Raw genomic sequence first — 27,287 nt, 5'->3', positions numbered from 1 at the left:
CCTGTGACTATGAGGTGAGTTGAGGTGAAATGGGGTTTAACATCCGGTCCAAGATTATTGCACTTATATAGCGATGTGCATGTACATGTGTGTGTTTGTGTGGCTGCTTGTACTAGTCCGGACTAATGCCGATTTATAGTGCTAGCTCACTGAGATACCATGCCGCAGTTTAACATGAATACCCCACTCAGATACAGTATCCTGACTCCGAGCCGACCAGTCCTTGTTTTAGCCCCTTAATGCCAAGCGCCAGACAGGGTAACAACAAGTACCATCTTTTAACTTCTTTTGGTATGACGCGGCCGGGGATTGAAACCCAGACCTTCCGCTCTCCGTGCGGACGCTCTACCACAAGACCACGGAGGTGGTCTCTGTGACTATGAACACAACAAATGAAATATATAGCATGTAACAGATTGAGCACCTTGTTGATGATGTGCAGTCAATTGCATGCTGTTTGAAAATCAATAAATCCATGAATGAATATTCCATTATGAAAGATGAAAGAAAACGATTCAAGCTTATTCTTCAGTGTTGTGTAAAAAATACTTAAGATATATAAAGTCGGTTTACAACGATTCAAGCATATTCTTCAGTGTTGTGTAAAAAAATACTTAAGATATATAAAGTCGGTTTACAACGATTCAAGCTTACTCTTCAGTGTTGTGTTAAAAAATACTTAAGATATATAAGGTCGGTTTAAAATCTAGGTAGGTTGATTCACATTCCTTTCCAAATTATCAATCTGCTCTCAGGGAGCGTTGCATAAACCATTTGTAAACCACATCGCAGTTTGCGGGACATCCTGTATGTGTGGATGCATGTTTCCTTGTTCTTTGTTCAGGATTTCCTTCTCACATCCAGCAAAAGGATGTTAGTTCAATTGTGTTTGACAATCCGTCTGTTTTTGGCATGTGACCATATGCACATGTGATGTGATGTACATATTTCTTGTCCTTATAGATAGTATCACGTTTATTAGGCTTAATAAAATAAAAGAATTGGTTCTCAGGCAATGGTTTTTGAAAACATAGTGCGGGCGGGCGGGCGGGTGTTGTCTTCTTTTTGTTTTGGTTGTTCAAACTAGTATGTAACCAAATAAACAGTTGCCTAACCAACTAAAAAGTTGTGTACAATCAACCTGGGAATACAGTACTTGACTACTGTTGGAGTTGGAATATTTAAGGATTTTAGTTTAGCCTTTGATGTGACAGTTCGCAGGAGATAGATTAAAGGATATGACAATGAATCCTGAACGTGTAACAACGCAACATACATGAATAGGGGATATTTACAAAGTTATTTAGCAAGTTCTATTTTTTTTTCTATTGTGTTGGGTTCAAGGAGGATATAGGCATCTGTGATTAACTTTCTTGAAAATTTGCTTTTATTCAAGAGACTCAGAAGACACGCACAAACAACCTTATTCTATGTTAAGTTAAATCAGTATCAATATGCATATTTGATCAACTGGCATTATGTCCAAAGGCTTTTTACTTTTCCTTGTGATTGTTCCCTAGACCCAGGGCAGAATCGTTATCGCAAGTTGCAGTCATAAGTACAGTCAAGTCTCGTTAATCCGACACTCGTTAATCCGACAATTGGCTTTATACGACACTAATGATGGGAACCGATTAAATCAATGCTATTTAGACCCGTTAATCCGACAGTCTTGCACTCCCGACTCCGACACACCTAATTTGCAACCGAAATCACTCATTAATCAGTCTCGTTAATACGACACAGTGATGAGCGTACTCCAGGGTTATCTGCCCGCGAGTAAACAGCCAGTGTTTTGATGCGAGACGAGACGGCTGGTAGCTGCATATTACAAAGCTGCAGAGATAAACTTTGCTTAACAATAAACAATTAAGGCTTTAAATAACGAAAACAGGATTAATCACATGCTTAGATTACATCAATCTCATTAAAATCAGATACAAGTTCTCGCTATCACCGAGGACATCCCATTTCAGGTCACGTCAGAAGAACCTTTCGCGAACTATGACCAACGAACGTTGGTACTACTTAATTACGTTTATCCGACATACTCACTTATCCGACAAAATCATATGCAACCAACCATGTCGGATCAACGGGACTTGACTACTGTAAACAGCTATATTTCTGCGCCGTTAAAATAATGCGAATACCACGCCAAAGACAATACTGCGACGAGATATTTCTGCGAGTTGCCGTGTTGATATGACCCCTCGCGTACCAAACAATAGACAGCTTCTCTCCGAAGCTAGTTTTTCTGAGTTGGCCGGAAAGTTGACCGGAAGAGATTGCGACCAATTATCAAATACGATAATTGACTCAACTCAGTGTCATGTCATGTGTGGACAAAATTGCAAAGGACACTGACGCAATCAAGCGAGGTTGGAAGAAGGCAGAATTACTGTGAGGTGACAGTGACACTAACTGGTCTGTTTACACTGTCATTTGTGATGTATTGTGTGACCATTCTGCATTCATTTGTGTTTTTAACTTATTGAGTAACTTGTAGTTCTGGTTGATGATTTCAACATTTGATGACGTGTTGCAATGAATAAAGTATGTATGTATTATTTATACTTATTTTTGCCTTTATAATTTTTGCGATTGAGTCTCGTTCGCAAAACTCGCAATAATAAAACGGTCGCAAAAAATTCCCTGTTTACAGTATACTATTGTAAACAATGTCATGATGAGTTGACTTGTTCCACTGTGTAGCATTTAGTCAAGTCGTTGTTTGAGTTGAACGTTGTTGTTTCTCATGTTAAACAGTACACAGTTATCGTCCTAGCTTTGTCTACAAATTATTTCAGTTACAGGTGTTCTTATAAACTGAATGAAAAGAACGCAGTAAAATTTAAGACCCTGTTTATATTGGCAAAAAAATGCTATGGTTGCAACACATTTGCTACGTCCCACAACTGCCACGTGGCTCATGTAATGCTCCCTGAAAGCAAAATCGGTGTCATTGCTACTTATTTCTGCATATATTTTTTATCACATTTTCGTTTTCCCTTTGCATCATCCTTTGAATTCTGTATAATAATCTTCAATGCTTGCTGCATCTTTTTTTAAGGAAAGTAGCTTACGATTATATCCTTCATTGATCAATTGTACATAACAACAAATATTTATCACAACATCAACATCTATCTTCAATAGCAGTTTAATCGTTTATCATTAAAACTTATATATAATTTAATAAACAATAACAATAAAACTTTGATCTAGAAAATTCCCAGAATAATGGTTGACCTCTTTGGGATACACAGAGCTTGTTTTACCTCCTTCCCAACAGAGCTCGCTGTCATAAGTAAGATGACGTTGTGAAAGATTTAAGACATCTTCAAGAATAGCTGTCACGGCAGTCCAAATTTAAATCATAAGTCGCCAAGATTTGTCTTAGCTGAGACAGCTTCGTGACTAGTCTGTCAGACCTTTAGACAAAAAATGATTACCTTTTCAGAAATATTTGATGCTGGCCTCTTCTGACCTTTCCTCATGTGATCCTTCTTCTCTCCCTTTCCCTGCCCTTGACCTTGACCTTGACCTTGCCTGGACTTGTGCCTGACTTTAGCCCCTGAGTGAGATGGCAGACCTTTTGGCCCTGTCCACAGCTTCCTGGCCACCTGGTCCTGCTCGCTCTTCCTCTTGGCACTGGCTTTCACCTGACCCAGTTTCACCGACACAGACTTCTGGGAGCTGCTTCCCCCTTTGGTGTCGGACTTGTCTTCTGACGCATCCTTCTTCATCACCGCAGCTTTCCGAGCCTGGAAAGAAAAACAGCAGAATTTGAATGAGTGATTTTTCTCATGTTTTTCCTCCAACCATCTTCCCAAGGCAAGGGAGTTAACTGACTGTAAAAGTCCAGTTCTCACCCTTGCCGAATTGGGCCAACTCCCTTGCCTCGGGAAGATGTCCTCCCACGAAATATCCTATATCTCTCCTAAACAAAAATGGACTACAATGTACCGACAGGTCCATGTCTATCAAGTCAGCTTTCAGTCGTGAAATCAGGTCACAACAGTAGTATGAATGACAGGATACATCTACATGAATAAGGTCGTGAATGGAATTTTCAAGCTAAATCACTGTACATATGACAGAGCATCATTAAATGTACAAACCTATTCAGATGTTGCAGGCTAAGTATTATTTATTGTTTAATGCCACACTCAGCAATATTCCAGCTACTTGTTGTAAGAGGCGGATAACAGGAATGATTTAGAACCAAAGTTGCCACCCGTGAAGATCCGGGTTAGAATTGGTCTTCAGCAACCTATGCTTGTCATATGAGGCGACTGATGGGACAACGAGGTCAAGTTCGCTGACATGGTTGATGTCAATCACTGGCTTGTCTGGTCCAGACTTGATTATTTAAAGACTGAAGTCATAAAGCTTGAAGGTGGTGGTGGTTTGTTGTTTTACGCCTCACTCAGCAATATTCCAGCTATATGACGGTGGTCTGTAAATAATCGAGTCTGGACCAGACAATCCAGTGATTAATATCATGAGCATCGATCCACGCAACATAAAGCTTGGAATATTGCTGAGTAGGATGTTAAACAACAAACACAAAGTCAGCTTGTAATTAAGACTGGACCAGAATACCCAGCCGTGGACATTATGAGAAGGACTGTAAGACTAAGGCTCAATACATCTGGAGGAAGAGAACCTTTGTGTCAAGATCATGTGGGAGGGAAACTCCACAGATCAAAATAAGTGGATCCAGCGGAGGTATTGCAGTACATTGGAGCACTGTGTCACCTGTGTCCTTTCCCTCTTTTGATGGGTGGATGGTTGGATGTGAGCGAGTGAGTGAGTGAGTGAGTGAATGGGTGGATGGTTGTGAGTGAGTGAGTGAGTGGTTGTGAGTGAGTGAGTGAGTGAGTGAGTGAGTGGATGGTTGTGAGTGAGTGAGTGAGTAGGTGGTTGTGAGTGTTTGAGTGGTTGTGAGTGAGTGAGTGAGTGAGTAGGTGGTTGTGAGTGAGTGAGTGAGTGAGTGAGTGAGTGAGTGAGTGAGTGAGTGAGTGAGTGAGTAGGTGGTTGTGAGTGAGTGAGTGAGTGAGTGTTTCTTTACGGCGTTTTTAGCAATATTCCAGCACTATCACGGTGGTGTCCACCAGAAATGGGCTTCACTCTACTGATGAAACCCAGGAACAGTGGTATATAGTGATAACCCATGGATCATTATAAGTGGATCCAGCGGAGGAACAGCGACACCTCAGAGCACTGGGTGAGTCCGTGACCCGGGCCCCGTCACTCTGCTGTATGCTACAGGGAGGAGCCAGATGCAGAATCACACTCACCTTCATCTTCTCCAGCTTCTTCTGGCGAATCAGCAGCATCCTCTGGTCCTCCAGGGAGAAGTGGACGATCAGCCTCTGCAGCAACACAAACACCACACACGATCAGGCCAGAAGCAATTGGCAAGGACTGACAACAAGTCATAAGGTGAGTGGGGAGTTGGGTTTAACGCCGCTTTTAACAGTATTCCAGTTATATCAAGGCGGTCAGCTTAATGTGGGAGGAAAGCCCGAAGGGATGCAGGTCGCAGATGTTTACCACTTCGGTGAAACACACGAGCACGGGTATGGTGCTGACAAACCTAGAAACATAATTGAAGACCAGGATTCGAACCCACAGTCATAGGTTTCTGGCATGCCCAAGGGACGCAACTCTGCACAGCGAAACGCGGCACCACTGGGCCACCCGTGACCACTACAAGTCATAAGGACTGACAACATGTCATAAGGACACTTAAAGGACTCGATCTGACAAACTGAAGAATATGAACTTTTCAATGAAGCCTCCAATCTCATTAGAACTTTTTACTCCCCTGACCTTCTGCTCTCCAGGCGGATGCTCTACCACTAGACCACGGAGGCGGCCTGAACATCAGTATGACAACACTCAACACAAGTTTGAGAAGTGACTTCAAAAACTTTTAACTGCGACATTATTGGTGCAAATTTCGCATGACTAATCCTATGAAATAAGTTGCAAATATGTTGCTAGGGGAACAGGATTGGATTCTTTTTACTGGACAGCCAGCATGTGTATACAAAGGCACAAGAGATATAGGAATTGAGAGTACTGTCTGACCTTGCCACCATGCACTGTGTTGTTGATTGTCTTCAGGGCTTCCAGAGCATGTTTGTGTTCCGAGAAATCCACAAACGCATATCCCCGAGACTTGCCCTTGCTCTTGTTGGTCACCCGGGCTGTGTCCCGCATGATCCGACACTACACAACACAACACAACACGTATCAGTAAGCAAGCACAACAGACTATGAGTAGATGACATAAAACAAAAAGGCATCATCACCAACATCACAATCAACATCTGTGTGGAGAATCCTGGTCTGTTGGTGTGGAAGAATATAAATAAAAAGATATTTCCGATTACTTTCCAATCTGCTGCCATGTGAGCAGTGCCTTACAGTCTTATCTATTGTATGCACGGTTGTTTTTGTAGTTCATACATGTTTGCTTTTGGCAGAAAGAAGAAAGCTTCCCCATGTTACTTTATTGTAGGATCTGCAGAATTTGTACACCAACTAAAACAAGAGTCGTCAGAAGATGACAAATCCCTCCGGTTCCCACAAATTTGAAAGAACAATTCATCTGACTGTTACTTAAGTCCAACTTGATGAGAGAATTTCTATCGATTCTGTCTGTCTGTTTACAAGAGTAGTTATTGAGCTATCAAAATATCGTGACCCCTAATGGGATGTCCTCAGATCTTTGTTTAGCAGTAGCGAGGACTAAGATCTGATTTTAATGAGATTGATAATGGTAATACCACTACCCTGATACTACTGTCCTTCCACTACCTTGCGTAAGACTTACCTCTGTTATTTGTTTAGCTGCAACGTCTGTTGCTTCCAGTATTTTCTGTCTAAGCACCGCGTCTTCCATGGCAACGGGCAGGTTCTGGATACAGAGGCGGGTTGAGGACACAAAGATGTTTGCATTCTTCAGCTTCTGACGCATCTGCGATTCTATCTGTAGACAACAAGGGACATAGTATGTTGTTTGTTGTTTGATGCTGCTCCTAGCAACATTCCAGCTATAAGCATCTGAACCAGACAATCCAGTGATCGCTATTAAGGAGAATGGTTGTTGGTGGGTTGGTTTGTTGTTTTACGCCGCACTCAGCAATATTCCTGCTATATGATGGCGCTCTGTAAATAATCGAGTCTGGACCAGACAATCCAGTGATCGATATCATGAGCATCGATCCACGTAATTGGGATCGATGACATGCTTCAACCAAGTCAGCGAACTATTGACAGCAATGATCCACACCATCAGGTATGAGGACATGCAATGAATGAAGTCATCGATTCTGACCATCTGATCCATTAAGTCGCCTCTTGCGATCAGAGAGAGCACTTCTAACCTGGCGCCCCAAAGGGGTGACATAGGACGTAAGTTGTAAGCTTTGGTAAATAATATCAGACATATCAAGGGATGAGAATGGATTTTTCCTTTTCAGCTGAAACTTCTTTTCAGTGGAGCGTGATCCATAATTTGGGGGTCAGGGTCATCAGATTTTAACAAATTTGTGGAAATTTGAGGATCCACGGATCTGGGAAGATTCTCACCCCTGCATATCCCCACATGATTTGTAATCCATATACCAATCAATCGCTGGTGATAATCCATTTTTCAGAAAACTGTTGTGACATTCTACTCCAATAGTGTAGGTCAATGTTCATGTTATCGATCACTAGTTTTGTCTAATCCTGATTACTTACAGACAGCCATGGTGGAATTGTAATAATGTTCACATTTTCAAAGAGAACTTGAAAGTTTAAAGAAAAGTGTTTGGAACAATGTTTAGAATCATAACATATTTTGTAGGTCAGTAGAAACATACACCTCCTTTCACTGAGGCTCTCTCTGTATTTAAACAAGTCTCACAGGAAATTTAGAGTTATCTACCTTGGCTCGTTTGTCAAGATCTGCCTTGGAGAGACCTTGAGCTGCCTGAGTGCCAGGTCGGATCACTGCAACATACAGTCAACAGTCAGTAAACAACAACAGCTGCAACATCACAGAGGCCACCATCAGCAAACAACACCAGGATTGGTGACAGAAGTCACTCACAGCCCTCTCTCACAAGGAATGGTGACAAGCCACTCACAGCCCTCTCTCACAAGGAATGGTGACAGAAGCTACCCACAGCCCTCTTTCACAAGGATTGGTGACAGAAGCCACTCACAGCCCTCTCTCACAAGGAATGGTGACAGAAATCACTCAGAGCCCTCTTTCACAAGGATTGGTGACAGAAGTCACTCACAGCCCTCTCTCACAAGGAATGGTGACAGAAGCCACTCACAGCCCTCTCTTACAAGGATTGGTGACAGAAGCCACCCACAGCCCTCTCTCACAAGGAATGGTGACAGAAGCCACTCATAGCCCTCTCTCACAAGGATTGGTGACAGAAGCCACCCACAGCCCTCTCTCATAAGGAATGGTGACAGAAGTCACTCACAGCTCTCTCTCACAAGGAATGGTGACAGAAGCCACTCACAGCCCTCTCTTACAAGGATTGGTGACAGAAGTCACCCACAGCCCTCTCTTACAAGGAATGGTGACAGAAGTCACCCACAGCCCTCTCTTACAAGGAATGGTGACAGAAGTCACTCACAGCCCTCTCTCACAAGGAATGGTGACAAGTCACTCACAGCCCTCTCTCACAAGGATTGTTGACAGAAGCCACTCACAGCCCTCTCTCACAAGGAATGGTGACAAGTCACTCACAGCCCTCTCTCACAAGGATTGTTGACAGAAGTCACCCACAGCCCTCTCTCACAAGGAATGGTGACAAGTCACTCACAGCCCTCTCTCACAAGGAATGGTGACAGAAGTCACTCACAGCCCTCTCTCACAAGGAATGGTGACAGAAGTCACTCACAGCCCTCTCTTACAAGGAATGGTGACAGAAGCCACTCACAGCTCCCTCTCACAAGGAATGGTGACAGAAGCCACTCACAGCTCTCTCTCACAAGGAATGGTGACAGAAGCCACTCACAGCCCTCTCTCACAAGGAATGGTGACAGAAGCCACTCACAGCTCTCTCTCACAAGGAATGGTGACAGAAGCCACTCTCAGCTCTCTCTCACAAGGAATGGTGACAGAAGCCACTCACAGCCCTCTCTCACAAGGATTGGTGACAGAAGCCACCCACAGCTCTCTCTCACAAGGAATGGTGACAGAAGTCACTCACAGCTCTCTCTCACAAGGATTGGTGACAGAAGTCACTCACAGCCCTCTCTCACAAGGAATGGTGACAGAAGCCACTCACAGCCCTCTCTTACAAGGATTGGTGACAGAAGCCACCCACAGCCCTCTCTCACAAGGAATGGTGACAGAAGCCACTCGTAGCCCTCTCTCACAAGGATTGGTGACAGAAGCCACCCACAGCCCTCTCTCATAAGGAATGGTGACAGAAGTCACTCACAGCTCTCTCTCACAAGGAATGATGACAGAAGTCACTCACAGCCCTCTCTCACAAGGAATGGTGACAGAAGCCACTCACATCCCTCTCTCACAAGGAATGGTGACAGAAGTCACTCACAGCCCTCTCTCACAAGGATTGGTGACAGAAGCCACTCACAGCCCTCTCTCACAAGGAATGGTGACAGAAGCCACTCACAGCCCTCTCTCACAAGGATTGGTGACAGAAGCCACCCACAGCCCTCTCTCACAAGGAGTGGTGACAGAAGCCACTCACAGCTCTCTCTCACAAGGAATGGTGACAGAAGTCACTCACAGAAGTGGTTTCTCCTTTACTTACAGCCCTCTGTCACAAGGATTGGTGACAGAAGTCCCTCACAGAAGTGGTTTCTCCTTTACTTACAGCCCTCTCTCACAAGGATTGATGACAGAAGCCACTCACAGAAGTGGTTTCTCCTTTACTTACAGCCCTCTCTCACAAGGATTGATGACAGAAGCCACTCACAGAAGTGGTTTCTCCTTTACTTACAGCCCTCTCTCACAAGGATTGATGACAGAAGCCACTCACAGAAGTGGTTTCTCCTTTACTTACAGCCCTCTCTCACAAGGATTGATGGCAGAAGCCAGTCACAGAAGTGGTTTCCTTTACTTACAGCCCTCTCTCACAAGGAAGAGATTCCTCTTATCCAGCTTGTTTTCCTTCTTCTTTTCCTTGTCCATCAAATCATCAGCTTCTTTACGACTGACAGCGTGTGAGAAGACCAACGGCCGGTCCATTATAGTGATGCCTCCATTCTGTAACACACCAATACTGTCTCATTTTCCGTGTACAAATGTGGCATGTATTGCTCCCAGTTCTGACTCCGGGGTGACTGGGATCGGTGTAGGTGCCTCCATGGTGGTTAGCAAATTGTGAACTACCAAACTACCCTGTTTGCTTCTGATAGTTGATGTAAAGGCTAAACTGACAGAACCAAACTTGACAGATGTGAACATCCAATATACACATATCTAACAGTAAGACCTAGTCACACAAACCCAACCCCAGTCACAAATATACACCTAACCTCAATCTTAGTCATACATATACACTGAACAAAAGTTGTTTTGCTCATGAATATTTTAGGGGATATTTTCGTGAAATTGTGTGATCAGTCCTTATTACAAAAAACATCTCCAAAAATATTATCTCTTACATTTTTTGCTCAGTCTATATCTAAACTCTAACCCAGATCCTATTCACACATATATGTAGCCCCACTCCCAGTCACAAATATATCTTACCCCAATCCCAGTCACAAATGTATCTTACCCCAATCCCAGTCACACATATATCTTACCCCACTCCCAGTCACAAATGTATCTTACCCCAATCCCAGTCACAAATGTATCTTACCCCAATCCATGTCAAACATTTATATCTTACCCCAATCCAAGTCACAAATGTATCTTACCCCAATCCGTCACAAATGTATCTTACCCCAATCCCAGTCCCACATTTATGTCTAACCCCAACCCCACATTTATATCTGACCCCAATCCCACATTTATATCTGACCCCAATCCCAGTCCCACATTTATATCTAACCCCAATCCCACATTTATATCTGACCCCAATCCCAATCCCACATTTATATCTAGCCCCAATCCCACATTAATATCTAACCCTAATTCCAGTTCCACATTCCTATCTCACCCTTTCTATCTATTTTCAACTATCAACCATCATTTTGTACAAATTGATAAGCATTTTTCATACCCTTATTTGACCAACCTCTCTATAAATCTGTCCATCCTTACTTTCAGTAAATAGGTGATTTAAACCTCTACAAGCTACACACGACGGTTACCACTCACCCTGCTGGTGTCCTTTGACTTAGCCAAACACTTGTTGGCTTCCTCCACAGTGTCAAACTTGACAAATGCTGTGCCTGCAAGACATACAACCACAAGTTAGCAAGCACTGATAGCAGCGGGGCCTGGACTAACCTGAAGCTGAATGAGCAACAAGTCTGGTCTCACCTTTAGGGTGTTGAGTGAGTGAGTGAGTGAGTGAGTTTGGTTTTACGCCGCTTTTAGCAATATTCCAGCAATATCACGGCGGGGAACACCAGAAATGGGCTTCACACATTGTACCCATGTGGGGATTCGAACCCGGGTCTTCGGCGTGACGAGGGAACGCTTTAACCACTAGGCTACCCGACCGCCCCTTTAGGGTGTTGAGCTTGGGGGGTCTAACCTTAAGGGTGTTGAGAATAGTGGTCTAACCTTTAGGGTGTTGAGCTTGGGGGGTCTAACCTTTAGGGGGTTGAGAATAGTGGTCTAACCTTTCTGGTGTTGAATATATGGGTCTAATCTTTGGGGTGTTGAGTATAGGGTCTAACTGTGGTGTATGGTGTCTAACCTTTAGGGTGTTGAGTATATGGGTCTAACCTTTAGGGTGTTGAGTATAGGGGTCTAATCCTTAGGGTATTGAGTATAGAGACCTTACCTTTAGGGTGTTGTGAATAGGGGTCTCACCTCTAGGGTGTTAAGTATATGGGTCTCATCTTTCGGGTGTTGAGTTCAGCATGTTTAGAGGTCTAACATTAAGGGTGTTAAGTATAGCGGTCTAACCTTTAAGGTGTTGAGTATAGCGGTCTAACCTTTAGGGTGTTGAGTATAGGGGTCTATCCTTTAGGGTGTTGAGTATAGCCGTCTTACCTTTAGGGTGTTGAGTATAGCGGTCTAACCTTTAAGGTGTTGAGTATGGCGGTCTAACCTTTTGGGTGTGGAGTATAGGGGTCTAACCTTTAGGGTGTGGAGAATAGGGGTCTATCCTTTAGGGTGTTGAGTATAGGGGTATATCCTTTAGGGTGTTGAGTATAGTGGTCTAACCTTTAGGGTGTTGAGTATAGCGGTCTAACCTTTAAGGTGTTGAGTATAGCGGTCTATCCTTTAGGATGTTGATTATAGCGGTCTAACCTTTAGGGTGTTGAGTATAGTGGTCTAACCTTTAGGGTGTTGAGTATAGGGGTCTAACCTTTAGGGTGTTGAGTATAGCGGTCTAACCTTTAGGATGTTGAGTATAGCGGTCTAACCTTTAGGATGTTGAGTGTAGGGGTCCATCACAAGTTTACAGTAGACAATATTGCCAAAGTCGGAGAGTACATCTTGCAAATCCTCTTCCTCACACCTGAAGGGAACATTTCTGGAAAATGATAGAAAAAATTCACCAAAAAAGGCCAATGTCTGAGAGAAGTCACAGAATATTTAATAACAGATTCTGTGTTAAAGTTAGGCAATCAGCGATTGTGATTAAAGGTTCTTGAGCTTCTTTGAAAAGTAGATAAGATATTTCACTGTCATATTATAGGAACTCCCCTGCCATTTCATTCAGTTAGGGGAATACTACACAGAACTGGAGCCCATAGCGTGGTTTGCTCTATTCATTCTGGACAATTGTACAGCATTTAAGTCCTGTCACCATAGTTACCTGATAAAGAGAGTTTTCCCTTCACTGATGTCACTCTTTGCTTCAGGTTTCTTTTTCTTTTCTGCAAAAATATGAGCGGTTACCGAGGTTTCATCAAGTTTGTTTGTTTGTTGTTTAACGCCAAACTCTTGCCAATAATTCAGCTATATGACGGCAGTCTGTAAATAATAGAGTCTGGACCAGATAATCCAGTGACTGACATCATGAGCATCGTTCTACGCAATTGAGATACGATGACATGCATCAGCCAAGTCAGCGAGCCTGACAATCTGATCCTAATAGTTTCCTCTTACAATAAACAAGGTCGCCAATTACGGCAAGCATGGGTTGCTGAAGACCTATTTTAGCCCAGATCGTCATTGGTCGCGTGAAGAGGTGAGATGAAATGGAGTTTAACATCACGTTCCAGGTTACTGCACATATAGACCAACGTGCATGCACCTGTGTGTGCGTGTGCTTGCACTAGTCCAGACTATTGTCATTGTTCTTGTACTAGTCCACTAAGATATCATGAGCCGACCTGACCTTGTTTTAGGTTCTTAATGCCAAGCACCAGGCAGGGTAACAACAAGTACCATCTTTTAACATCTTCTGGTATGATGTGGCTGGGGAAAGAACCACCGACCTTCTGCACTCCGGGCAGATGTGGTCCCCACCACATGATGGAGCCACGGGTTCACTGACTTACTTGCTTTCTTTGTGTCATCTTCTGACTCGTCACTGTATCCCTCGTCACTGGAACCCGAGCTGTCGGAATCCTCTGTGAAACCCAGAAGGCTTATATCAGAAACATAACATTCGTTTGGCCTGGCTAAAAAGATCGATAATTGGAAGTATCTTTGATGGGAGGAAATATCAACGAGTATCGATATGAAATTTGTGTCACCAATGATATTTTACATAAACTTTTGTGATGAAATGAAGTTTTAAGTTACCAAAGCAGACTTGTTTTTGTCCATTGCCGAAGACAGAAAGCAACTGATTTTGTTAAATCTTAAATGTCCACAAGGTAATCCATGCATAAATGTGTCACCACTCACCAGACGTGAAATATGATGTTTTGTCTCTGAGCTATTTGTTTATTTTTTTTAAGTTACTTATCCGATATTTATCAATAATTGATAGATATTTAGTTGACAATTATCGATCTTTAAGATCTATATCGATAGCTAGCCCTCACATTCATACAGCACATATATCATATTTTGTAGTAGTGTACGGGAATACAGTTGTATGAGAATGATTCTTGAGTGCACAATGATCCAGTGACCGGGGTAATAAGAGCGCTTTGAGCATGCCCCTGAGTGGTGTGGAAATATGCGAAAAATATAAATAGCCTATTATCATTGTATTGCAACATGAAGCCCACGATACAACACATTGATTTACAACCCAAGTATTGCAATACATACAATACATTTCATTACCAGTTATATTGGTGTAACAATAAAAGAATGATATGAATAATGAATAATGTGAATAATAACTGAAACTGTTTGTTGTTTAATGTCGCACTCAGCAATATTCCAGCTATATGACGGCGGTCTGTAAATAATCTAGTCTGGACCAGACAATCCAGTGATTAATATCATGAGCATCGATCCACGCAATTGGGATCGATGACATGCATCAACCAACTCAGTGAGCCTGACCACCCGATCCCGTTAGTCGCCTTTTACGACAAGCATAGTCACCCTTTACAGCAAGCATGGTTTGCTGAAGACCTATTCTACCCCGGAATCTTCACGGGTTCTACCAATATGTAACTGCCCTACAATATCCCATCTTTGATCTCTGAAATTTTATTACAAATGATTCAGGGTTGTGATTCACCTGCAAAAATAAAGAACATCAACTTGCGAAATAAAAGTACTGTATTGGGATACAAATCATATCACACCCATAGTATCGGGATACGTATCGTATAAACTCTAATATTTTGGTAATTATTGATTTGATAATATAACTGTCCATAGCAAATATCAATTCTAATCACATTTCGCACTTTACTAAACAGATACCAGTAGTATCAGTACAAAAACTGAGCAGATGCAAACCCAGCACCAATGGAAATCTGTTTGATACACACTTAACAAATGTGCAAATGCCTGTAAGCAGTGCAGTCTGGACCAGTGGCTGATAGCATGAGCAACAATACATGCCATCAGGACACAATGACACACACTGTAACCTGATATAGAGTGAGTGAGTGAGTATGGTTTGCGCCGCTTTTAGCAATATTCCAGCAATATCATGGCGGGGGACACCAGAAATGGGCTTCACACATTGTACCCATGTCAGGAATCGAACCCGGGTCTTCGGCAAGACGAGCTAATGCTTTAACCACTAGGCTACCCGACAGCCCTGTTGCGCAGTGGAATTTTAAGTATTAACAAAAATGAGAATTTCCTCACTGTTGTATGCGGGGAACTAAACGTGACTATCTTGTTATGAAATAATTCAGATAATAAATTCGGGGAACTAAACGTGATTCTCTTCTTAAAACAGCTGAAGAAATGTAAATGTGACAAAATTAACTTAATATGATTCTCAAATCTATTGCTATCAACCTATATCAGTCCAGCCCTATTTTGGCTAGCATTGTTGCGCCCGATTGCGACATCCTGTGCCCACTAACATGTTCTACTACGTCCTACCTTGACGAGCTATAGAACGAAACTGTTCAATGTACGTCCTATCTCGACGACATATAAAACCAAAACTGACGAATATGCCTCCCATCGAGCCGAACTATCAAACCAAAGTGACGAATGTAGGTCCTATCGCGACGACATCTCAAAACCAAAGTGACGATAACTCAAGCAATTCCAATCTCCTCGCTCCGCACGTGCTCGGGCAGCCCGTGCAATGCAATACTTATTTCCGCGAAGGAAGATGCGTTTCCGCTATCTGTTCCCTCTTTGGCATGTCTTTAAACCAGCCCCGTAACCTGATATAGAATGACTGTAACTGTAACCACCCCATCCTCCTTCACGCCCCCAAAGCTAATAATAATGCTTAAATCCTACAAAGTTGCTGGAGGGGCGGTTGGGTAGCCTAGTGGTTAAAGCATTCGCTCGTCACGCCAAAGATCCGGGTTCGAATCCCGACATGGGTACAATGTGTGAAGCTCATTTCTGGTGTCCCCCGCCATGATATTGCTGGAATATTGCTAAAAGCATCGTAAAACCAAACTCACTCACTACAAAGTTGCTGGAACTAAATGCAATGGAGACTTATACTGCCTACAACAGTTGCAGCACTAAGTGCAGTTTGTGGAAGTTTTAAAAATAATAAAATCTATAGAGTTAAATAAAACTTTTGAAATCAGCAGCAGCCATAACCATGGTAACTTGAATAGTTATTTCATTTCATTTACACAAACCTTCAGGTTCTTCCTCTGAGTCTTCCTGCTCCTCCACCTCCTCCTCCCCCTCCTCCTCCTCTGATGATGATGATGACATGGACTCACTGTCACTCCCTGCACTCTGGTCACTCTCACTCCCCTCCTCACTCTCTGCACTGAATGACCCCTCATCCACTTTTGAGGATGAGGCTGTATCTTTGTCTGTGGACAGGATGGAATATCACACAGCGTACATCACATACAGAATATCATACACAGTATTTTTATAGGGCAGAGCAATTTGTTGTTAAACAATGTTGTAATTGTATTACATGGTTTCTGCTGCAATTCAGTAGCAGTTCATAGCATTGTGTTTTGACAATAATTGGTTGTCAGGAATGTGGTACTGTCTAATGTAAGCAGAGGTGTGGAAGTTACTATATTTAGCTGCTTATGGAGTCAAGTGTAATCTTAAATGTTCTAGAACAGCTAGACTAATCCAGCATGGAATAGAACTTTCTAGGAGATTTGTTTGGTTTGGTTTGTTTGTTGTTTAACACCTCACTCAGCAATATTCCAGCTATAATACGGTGGTCTGTAAATAATCGAGTCTGGACCAGACAATCCAGTGATTGATATCACGAGTATTGATCCACGCGATTGGGATCTATTACATGCATCCAACCAAGTCAGTGAACCTGACAACCCGATCCCGTTAGTCGCCTCTTATGACAAGCATAGTCGCCTTTTACAGCAAGCATGGGTTGCTGAAGACCTTTCTAGGAGATATTTGGACTATGTATGTGGGACAAAAACATGCCTCTCTCATCTCACATTACATCTCACATTACATCAAAACCAGCAGTTGTGTGAAGATCTTTGTTTTCACCTTGGATATCCAGTCTAGACTTGACCACTGATGCTGCTAGGTGAATATTATTATCACTGCTATTATATTTTATACAGCCATTGAATTTTGTACTACCACTCTATTGCCATTGTGATTGCTTTGCTGTAATTTGTATTGATTTGTAAACCTAGTTAATTTTATAATACAATTGTTAAGTGTATAACATTGCATTGTTTTTTGTTGGTTTCACACTGGATTCTTTTACATTTAGATTTCTGGGTTAGCTTATTGTTTAAATTTGGAAGTCGACACATAACAGTATTTATCATATACCTATCAGTGATATGAGCATGTGCAACAGAGCCAAAATGGAGACGGTCATATGACATGGGGCGTAACAACCAGACCCCTGCCGGACTGATATGGCTTGTCATTACATTTTGAATCAATATTACATCCCTTAGTGCGGTATCTGCTCATTTGCTCAGCTAGCTTTCCTGTGACAATGACTTGCATTCACTTGCAATTATATACATTTTTGCAATTTTATGTAATGGTATATGATAAAAAGGTTATTATATGCCAGTTTTCATATCATAACGCATATCAATCTTCGACCCCCACATCAGCCCAGTGGCCTTTGGCCCTTGAGCTGATATGGGGGGGGGGGGGGGGGGGGTCGAGGCTTGATGTGGGGTATGATATAAAAACTGTGATATACTGACCTCTAATTGTCAGACTGTATACAACACACGGTTATATCACACTCTACATATCACACTCTGCATATCACACTCTGCATATCACACTCTGCATATCACACTCTGCATATCACACACTATATCATACAGTGCATATCACACGCAGTATATCACACATGGTATATCGAACATGGCATATCGCACACAGTATATCACACATGGTAAATTGCACACAGTATATCACACATGGTATATCGCACATGGTATATCGCACATGGTATATCGCACACGGTATATCACACACGGTATATCACACACCATATATCACACATGATATATCACACATGGTATATCACACACAGAGTATATCACACATGGTATATCACACATGGTATATCACACATGGTATATCACGCACGGTATATCGCACATGGTATATTGCACACAGTATATCACACATGATATATCACACACGGTATATCACACACGGTATATCGCACACGGTATATCACACATGGTATATCACACATGGTATATCACACATGGTATATCACACACAGAGTATATCACACATGGTATATCACACATGGTATATCACGCACGGTAAATCGCACATGGTATATTGCACACAGTATATCACACATGATATATCACACACGGTATATCTCACACATGGTATATCACACACGGTATATCGCACACGGTATATTGCACACAGTATATCACACATGGTATATCACACATGGTATATCGCACACGGTATATCACACATGGTATATTGCACATGGTATATCGCACATGGTATATCGCACATGGAATAATGCACACAATTTATCACACAGTATATCACACACAATATATCACACAGTATATCGCACACAGTATAACACACAATGGTATATTACACATGGTTTATCACACACAATATATCACACACAGTATATCACACACAGTATATCACATATAGTACATGACACACTACACTAAGAAGACAGTGGGGCAAGTATCTCACCTTTCAGTGCCTCGTATGTATGCTTGCTCAATGCCCAGTCCACTGCTACAGGCCGACCTACAACGGAGGGGACACATGCTTGTGATGCTCTGCAACTCGGGATAGAACATAACCTTCCAGAATACAAAGTAGGCTGTTATCAACTGACTTCCTTACGCTTGGATACTAAAATGGGCTTTGATTTACTTACCTCCTATGTCAACTGTCTTCATGTGACTATTCCATGTACACATTATTCCCATGTATTAGTCATGCCATGTATCCTCTATCCTGTTTACCGCCTACCTCTGTGTACCACCAATCCCTTGTCCCACCCATCTCCGTGTACCACCTATCCCTTGTACCACATATCTCCTTGTTTCATCTATCCCTTGTACCACATATCTCCTTATACCACCTACCTCCCTGTACCACCTATCCCTTGTACCACCTATCTCCGTGTACCACCTATCTGTGTACCTCTGTGTACCACCTATCCCTTGTACCACGTGTCTGTGTATCGCCTATCTTCATGTATCACCTATCTTCATGTACCACCTATCCCTTGTACCATCTATCTGTGTACCACTTATCTCCTTGTACCACCTCCCCCCATGTACCACCTATCACTTGTACACCTATCCCTTGTACCATCTATCTCCTTGTACCACCTATCCCTTGTACCATGTATCTTTGTGTATCACACATCTCCTTGAACCACCTATTCCTTGTACCACGTGTCCTTGTGTACCACCTATCCCTTGTACCACGTGTCTCCGTGTACCATCTATCTTCATGTACCACACATCTCCTTGTACCACCTATCCCTTGTACCACGTATCTTTGTGTACCACCTATCCCTTGTACCGCATGTCTCCGTGTACCATCTATCTTCATGTACCACACATCTCCTTGTACCACCTATCCCTTGTACCATGTATCTTTGTGTACCACCTATCCCTTGTACCACATGTCTCCGTGTACCATCTATCTTCATGTACCACACATCTCCTTGTACCACCTATCCCTAGTACAACGTATCTTTGAGTACCACCTATTCCTTGTACCACGTGTCCTTGTGTACCACCTATCCCTTGTACCACGTGTCTCCGTGTACCATCTATCTTCATGTACCACACATCTCCTTGTACCACCTATCCCTTGTACCACGTATCTTGGTGTACCACCTATCCCTTGTACCACGTGTCTCCGTGTACCATCTATCTTCATGTACCTCACATCTCCTTGTTCCACCTATCCCTTGTACCATGTATCTTCATGTACCACACATCTCCTTGTACCACCTATTCCTTGTACCACATATCTTTGTGTACCACCTATCCCTTGTACCACGTGTCTCCGTGTACCATCTATCTTCATGTACCACACATCTCCTTGTTCCACCTATCCCTTGTACCATGTATCTTTGTGTACCACCTATCCCTTGTACCACATGTCTCCGTGTACCATCTATCTTCATGTACCTCACATCTCCTTGTTCCACCTATCCCTTGTACCACCTATTCCTTGTACCACGTATCTTTGTGTACTACCTATCCCTTGTACCGCATGTCTCCGTGTACCATCTATCTTCATGTACCTCACATCTCCTTGTTCCACCTATCCCTTGTACCATGTATCTTTGTGTACCACCTATCCCTTGTACCACCTATCCCTTGTACCACGTATCTTTGTGTACTACCTATCCCTTGTACCGCATGTCTCCGTGTACCATCTATCTTCATGTACCTCACATCTCCTTGTTCCACCTATCCCTGGTACAACGTATCTTTGTGTACCACCTATTCCTTGTACCACGTGTCTCCATGTACCATCTATCTTCATGTACCACCTGTCAGATGTACCCTCCATCCTCATCCTCACCACAAAGCAGTCATCACACAAAATGTATTCTATCTCCATTTGCCTCATGCACTATTGCCATGGTACAGTGCACTATATCCTATCTTTTACAAACTTAAACTGATAATTGACTAACACTAAATAACCTGATACTTTGTCATGTCGTAGATAAATGTGACTGCCTCTCAAAGTGCTCTTTTCAACTGACCTTTCAACTTGACACCATTCATGCCAGATATTGCTGCCTCAGCATCCTTGATATTGGTGAACTGAACGAACCCGAACCCAGTCTTCTTGCCATCTGAAACATTTAATATCACATGTAAACATGGAGAAATGAGCTTTCAATCAATCAGCTATCAAAACTAGTTACTATCAGTGATTATCACATCTACAATTACATGCACATACCACACATGAGGTGAGGTGAAATGTGTTTTTTTACGTCGTGTCAAGATTATTGTGCTTATATAGCGACGTGCATGTGCTAGTGTTATAGTGCTAGCCCACTGAGATACCAGTTTCCACTAGACCACGGAGGCGGTCCATACCACACATAAAAATCACCTGACGAGATGTGTTTCAACAAGAGAAGCCAATTCTCCATGTACATCAGCATTAACATGTCTAAGCTGGAAAAAGCAATCCTAGCTATCAGGCACTGACACCAGCATTACCGTATCGCCCCCAACACATTTTGTTTATAGTAGATATAAGATTGTTTGTTTGTTTATGTGTCATATAACATCGTACTCAGTAATATTCCAGATGTATGACAGCGGTTTGTAAGTCATCAAGTCTGGACCAGACAATCCAGTGAAGATATTCTGAACAGTCGGGGTACAATCAACCATCAACCATGTCACTGACTGAGTGAGTGAGTTGGGTTTAACGACGCTTTTAACAGTATTCCAGTTATATCACGGCATGTCAGCTTAATGTGGGAGGAAAGCCCGAAGTGATGCAGGTCTCAGACGTTTACCACTTCGGTGAAACCCACGAGCACGGGTATGGTGCTGACACACCTAGAAACATAATTGGGGCGAACCGGGATTCAAACCCACAATCAGAGGTTTCTGACGTGTCCAAGGAATGCAACTCTGCACAGCGAATTGCGGCGCCTTAGACGACTGGGCCACCGTGCTCCCCACTGACTGACTGAGTGTGACCACCCGACCCATTTGGTACCCCATACAACCAGCATAGGTGGCTGGGGACCAACTCTAAAACAGAATCGTAGAATGACAACTAGTTGGTTCCAGCTTCTTAATCACTGGTAATTTTTTACTATTTTCACGAACATGAGAGGACATTTGACTCACCTGGTTTAGTGGGAATGGTAACGTCAGTCAGTTCCCCGAAGCCCTCAAAATGAGAGCGCAGTTCTTCATCTCCTAACTGGGAACAACACATTGCAGACATCACTACAGAGAATATGCACATGTTCACAAGATCTTACAGGACAGGCTTCAAAAGGTATGACAGATTAGAGAAAGTGACATGAATATACAAACTTTTTATTAATGAGTAAGCAAAACACAAGACACAGACCCCAAATTCAGGCAGTTATGAATATCCTGGAAAATAAGGGGCTAAAATTAGTAATTTTCAAAACAAATTAGTAATCACCACACACAAGGCTGACAGAATGGGAGGTACCTCTGTATACAACTATGAATCACACTGGAAAGGATTCTCACTGAAACTGGGTTCTCAAGGCTAGATTTTTCAAACTCCTTCCTTGTCACACCACCGGTGTCTAGACAATTAAATTTGTAAGATGAAGGAAGCAACACTTGATGTACAGCGTTAAATAGTAAATGGAGCAAATGATGAGTTTCTAGGTATGCCAACAACCATTCTGTAATACCATGATTACCAGTCTTTTGGGGCATGTAGTGAGTGAGTGAGTTGGGTTTAACGCCGCTTTTTCACAGTATTCCAGTTATATCACGGCATGTCAGCTTAATGTGGGAGGAAAGCCCGAAGTGATGCAGATCTCGGATGTTTACCACTTCAGTGAAACCCACGAGCACAGGTATGGTGCTGACAAACCTAGAAACATAATTGGGGCGAACTGGGATTTGAACCCACAATCATAGGTTTCTGGCTTGCCCAAGGGATGCAACTCTGCACAGCGAATCGTGGTGCCTTAGACGACTGGGCCACCCTTTTGGGCTTGTAAAAATGAGAGGAAAGGTTTTCATGGTAGCCACAAACTGACCTGAAAGGAGAGGTTTCGAATTATGAGTCGACATTTCTTCAGCATCTTCTGGGGCATCTCAGCAAACTCCTTTGACAGATGCACTGCGGAAAGTTGACACCCTGCAACATGGCACCAGGAATACACATCAAAAACAGTGACATGACAATCTAAATGTTTCACACTTCTATCTCATCCCTTTTCTGATATGAGCATAATGAGGGGTTGCTGAGTATTTGAAGCTCGGCAACAATTTGCCAACAGCAGCCAACAAATTTGAAACAAAATGATATTCATCAAGTAAATTATTCCAAAGCTGTGAAGAGTCCAGATGATTTCCAGGTTTTGAATCCAATTTTAAAACTTTTCAATTATTTTCAAATCATACATTTCAACAAGACTATCTTGTTGAAAATAAAATAACGGGATTCATTCCCTGTCCCACAAAAGAATACAAGCGTATACTTACCTTTAATAGTTTTCTCATGCACTTTCCTGATGGCCAGTTTTGCGTCTCGGACACACTTGAACTTGAGGAAAGCTGTTGGGACATTCCTGTCTTCTACTGGGTAGACAATCTTGTTTACTTTCTTCACATGGCTGAACAGAACAAGAGTGAGTGAGTGAGTATGGTTTTACAGGGGCTTTTAGCAATATCCCAGCAATATCATGGCAGGGGACACCAGAAATGGGCTTCACACATCGTACCCATGTCGGGAATCGAACCCGGGTCTTCGGCATGACGAGCGAACGCTTTAACCACTAGGCTACCCGACCGCCCTGAACAGAACAAGAAGGTTTACAGTCTACACGGTCAACGTACAAACATTTCCACTGTAAATCATCAGAGTTTCACTCGTTCTGATCAGCATTATCAACCCATGGTAGTTGGTACACAACGTGTTTGTTTGTTTGTTGTTTAACGACGCATTTAGCAATATTCCAGCTATATGACGGCGGTCTGTAAATAATCAAGTCTGGAACAGATAAGCCAGTAATTAACATCATGAGCATTGATCCACAAAATTGGGATACAATGACATGCATCAACCCAGTCAGCGAGCCTGACCACCCATTCCCATTACTCGTCTCTTACGACAAGCAGTCACCTTTTATGGCAAGCATGGGTTGCAGAAGACATAATCATGATAATGGACTCAAGTTTTTTTTCCAGACAGATTGAATATTTTTAGGATATGAACTTGACAAATAAACACATAAATCTCATTCAAATCCCATCTTCAGCAGTATAACTCTGACATAACACCTCTCAGCATGAAGATCTGATGAACCCTCCATAGAAGGTCGTGCCAGGGAAAGTCTGAGCAAACTTGACCACCCAATCAAAATGAAGGATGCTTGTTCTTGATCCAGTAATAGGTCAGCTTTCTAAATTGATTCAGCTCCAGTTCTTTACCTCAAGTCAGAAAATTTGATGTCACAAAAAATCACAGAACACAAATATTCCTTCACAGGTACTCCCTTTTGAGTGGAGATGCCATGGCACTCAGAAACAACGGGGTGCATAACATGTCCACAACATAATGGTGTGGCCTTTTTTATTTACACTCAGAACTGGTTGTTTGTACCAACAACATGAACAACTTCCAAGCTGCTATGGAATAGCTCTCAGATCTTCAAGCAGAGGTACCGTACTTGAAAAACAGATCTGATTTTAAAATGAGGCAAGAATTAGCAGCAAATCATTAAACATCTGCCAATGTGAAGGGCAATCAGCCTGTGATTAACATCACAACAACATAACTAACCTGACTAAATCTGTCACACCACCAAGGTCAAGGTCGGTGCCAAAACCTGTGAGCACCACAATTTTGGCCTTCAAGTACTTCGAGTTCTGGTTAGGACCAGATTCAGTATCCCCCTTTTCAACAGCTCTTCCAACTTGAACACACAAACAAGAGCGAATTAAAACATGTGACTATGGTAACAGTGACACATTTAATGAAACAAATGTTTACTATCATATTTTGATCACTTTATGCTTAAAGGATCACTCAACTAAATTTTACTATCATATCTTCTGAAAAGATCACCTGAAATTAGGTGAACATAATGATGCAGGTCGTAATGTACACATTTACCCATCTTCCTGAGGCAAGGGAGTTAACTGACTATAAAGTCCAGTTTCCAACCTTGCCGAAGTAGGTTAGAATTTCTTGGCTCAATCGTAGAGCCACCAATGGCTTTTATGAGCTATGTCCCATCTATCATGTCTATTTCCCTCCAATTGCCCAATCAGATTCCACCTGTCACTTGCATCTGCTTCAAACAAAATTTGGTAAATATCTTTTGAGGCCAATTTGACGGCACACATGCTTTGCAAATCCTGCAATCGACCGAAATCTGGACGGCAGTTTATGTACCGGATGTCAATTTCGTTAAGCGATTTTGACTGGGCTATGTACAGACTTGACAGTCCTGCCAAAATATAACTTCATAATTGCAGCCTAGTTCAGCAAGGGTGGAAACTGGACTTTTATCGTCAGTTAAAACTCTTGACTCAGGAAGATGACACTTACCCTGATTGTAAAACCCACAAGCATGGGGGTGGTGCTGACAAACCAAGGATCAAAGTCTAGATCTGGCATCAAAACCCACCTGTGTCCCCTTGTAAAAGAGGAATAGTGGAGTAGAACATGTTTGACTGAAGGATACGAACTACTCACCTTGTGTTTCTTTAGCCTCCTCCTGCTCCTTCTCTTCATCACTCTCGCTATCATCTTCTTTCTTAGAGAACTTCCTCGGTGGTTTCTTCCGTTTATGATCAGCAAAGCTCACCGTTAACTTCCTTCCATCTAACTGAGTTATTGTGTCTTTTGCTTTGATGGCATCCTCACTGGGAGCAAGTAAATGCATTTGAACATTAATCAGTTTAATCATGTGAGTCAAAACATTCAACAAGTGCACTGAGGGGCCAAACTAACAAATACACATAGCTGAAGGTTAGTGTCACTGGCTATTGTAAGTTAAAAGTTGCAAGCTAATTTCCACCACTAATTTAGCAGACTGCAGCAACTGAAAGCCATGAAAATTGAAATACTGTGCTTCTGCACCCCATGCCTACTGTAAATGCCGACTATGCTTGTCATAAGAGGCGACTAATGGGATCGGGTGGTCAGGCTCGCTGACTTGGTTGATGCATGTCATTGTATCCCAATTGCGTGGATCGATGCTCAGGTTTTTAATCACTGGATTGTCTGGTCCAGACTTGATTATTTACAGACCGCGGTCATATAGCTGGAATATTGCTGAGTGCGGCACTAAACAATAAACAAACTAACTATAACAGAGAATTAGATCCAACTTACATGAGAGAAAACTTGACATAACCAAACCCCCGGCAGAGGTCAGAATCTGAAAGCAGATAAAGAGATTTTCTGATAGGTTAACACATCACTTCAGGAAGGAAAATCCTATTCATATATTTAGAGCAATGTTTGAGATGGGTGCATAACATGTAAATAGACAAGAATCACCTTCTCTTAACTTTAGCAAAGTGTGCGAAACAGAATGATATACGGAATAATTTGCATAGTCACATATAAAATATACATGTGCCATACTTTTCACATATCATGATAGGCACCTTGTGATCTTCGTACCATAAAACACATCGATATCTAGCTTTAGAACTGTAGACAATATTCTTGTTATTGTCCCATGTAACCCTTCGGCCTCACGGGATAGCGTACATGGGTCAATAAAGAAAATGTGTCCAGCGACGTATTCCTGTGCATAAAATGAACATTACCGAAAGAGTGTGTTACCGGTCTTCTCCAACAGGCGTGTTGGCCACGTGTTTACAATATCATCAGGTAAAAATGTAAACAAACGAAGATAACAGTCGAAAGACATCACGATGACATTACCTTTTTTCTTAACAACAAAACATTGTTTAATTGGGCCAATATCTTCAAACAATGTCGTCAGCTTTTCATTTGTAGTTACAAATGGCAGGTTTCTCACGAAGAGTGTTTTGCTCTTGTAGTTTTCTGCTTCCATGCTGTATTTGCTGCGGAGTCAGCATTTGTAGTCCCGAAGTTGGTTTCCGTTTACAAGACAACTTTATTTTTAATTCGTTTTACAGGCTGAAATACTATAAATTGGTGTGTTCAATTATCAATATGCATCAGAAGATATGTCCTCAAATTTATTATTTTTCTCATGTCCTCCAATCAACAAAGCAATAGAGAAGCGCTCATAAAATCCACACAGCCGCAGGCCATACAAGTGAATCATTTACTTTTCATATATGTGTTCATGTTTGGTTAAATGTAAGTATAAACTTTTTTGAGAAGTGAAGCAATGATCGGCAAGGTGAAATGGGGTTTAATGTCGCGTTCCAAATTATTGCACGTACATAGAGACTTG

The 27,287-nt window shown here is 42.3% G+C and overlaps 1 protein-coding gene across 1 annotated transcript in view; it reads right to left on the bottom strand.

Moving 5' to 3' along the window:
- LOC139474697 (RNA-binding protein 28-like) overlaps positions 1–26,922 on the bottom strand; it is a 53,537-nt gene extending 26,615 nt beyond the window's left edge. Inside the window, exons 1-20 of the mRNA XM_071257797.1 lie at positions 26,786–26,922; positions 26,225–26,270; positions 25,583–25,752; positions 24,665–24,797; positions 23,365–23,495; positions 22,917–23,017; positions 22,015–22,090; positions 20,901–20,993; positions 18,851–18,907; positions 16,327–16,509; positions 13,630–13,701; positions 12,942–13,002; positions 12,547–12,656; positions 11,324–11,397; positions 10,120–10,261; positions 7,949–8,013; positions 6,851–7,006; positions 6,103–6,243; positions 5,307–5,381; positions 3,456–3,767 (exon numbers count right to left, since the gene is read on the bottom strand). Coding sequence (XP_071113898.1) covers positions 3,456–3,767; positions 5,307–5,381; positions 6,103–6,243; positions 6,851–7,006; positions 7,949–8,013; positions 10,120–10,261; positions 11,324–11,397; positions 12,547–12,656; positions 12,942–13,002; positions 13,630–13,701; positions 16,327–16,509; positions 18,851–18,907; positions 20,901–20,993; positions 22,015–22,090; positions 22,917–23,017; positions 23,365–23,495; positions 24,665–24,797; positions 25,583–25,752; positions 26,225–26,270; positions 26,786–26,918 — 2,331 coding nt within the window. The 5' untranslated portion in view covers positions 26,919–26,922. The remainder of the gene's footprint in view (positions 1–3,455; positions 3,768–5,306; positions 5,382–6,102; positions 6,244–6,850; positions 7,007–7,948; positions 8,014–10,119; positions 10,262–11,323; positions 11,398–12,546; positions 12,657–12,941; positions 13,003–13,629; positions 13,702–16,326; positions 16,510–18,850; positions 18,908–20,900; positions 20,994–22,014; positions 22,091–22,916; positions 23,018–23,364; positions 23,496–24,664; positions 24,798–25,582; positions 25,753–26,224; positions 26,271–26,785) is intronic.
- Between the last annotated feature and the right edge of the window lie 365 nt (positions 26,923–27,287).

Source organism: Haliotis cracherodii, unplaced genomic scaffold (assembly GCF_022045235.1).
Source record: "Haliotis cracherodii isolate W230 unplaced genomic scaffold, xgHalCrac1.p SCAF_3, whole genome shotgun sequence".
Taxonomy (NCBI): Eukaryota; Metazoa; Mollusca; class Gastropoda; order Lepetellida; family Haliotidae; genus Haliotis; species Haliotis cracherodii.
Note: the sequence above shows the minus strand (reverse complement) of the source record. Positions and strands in the feature narration are given on the sequence as shown.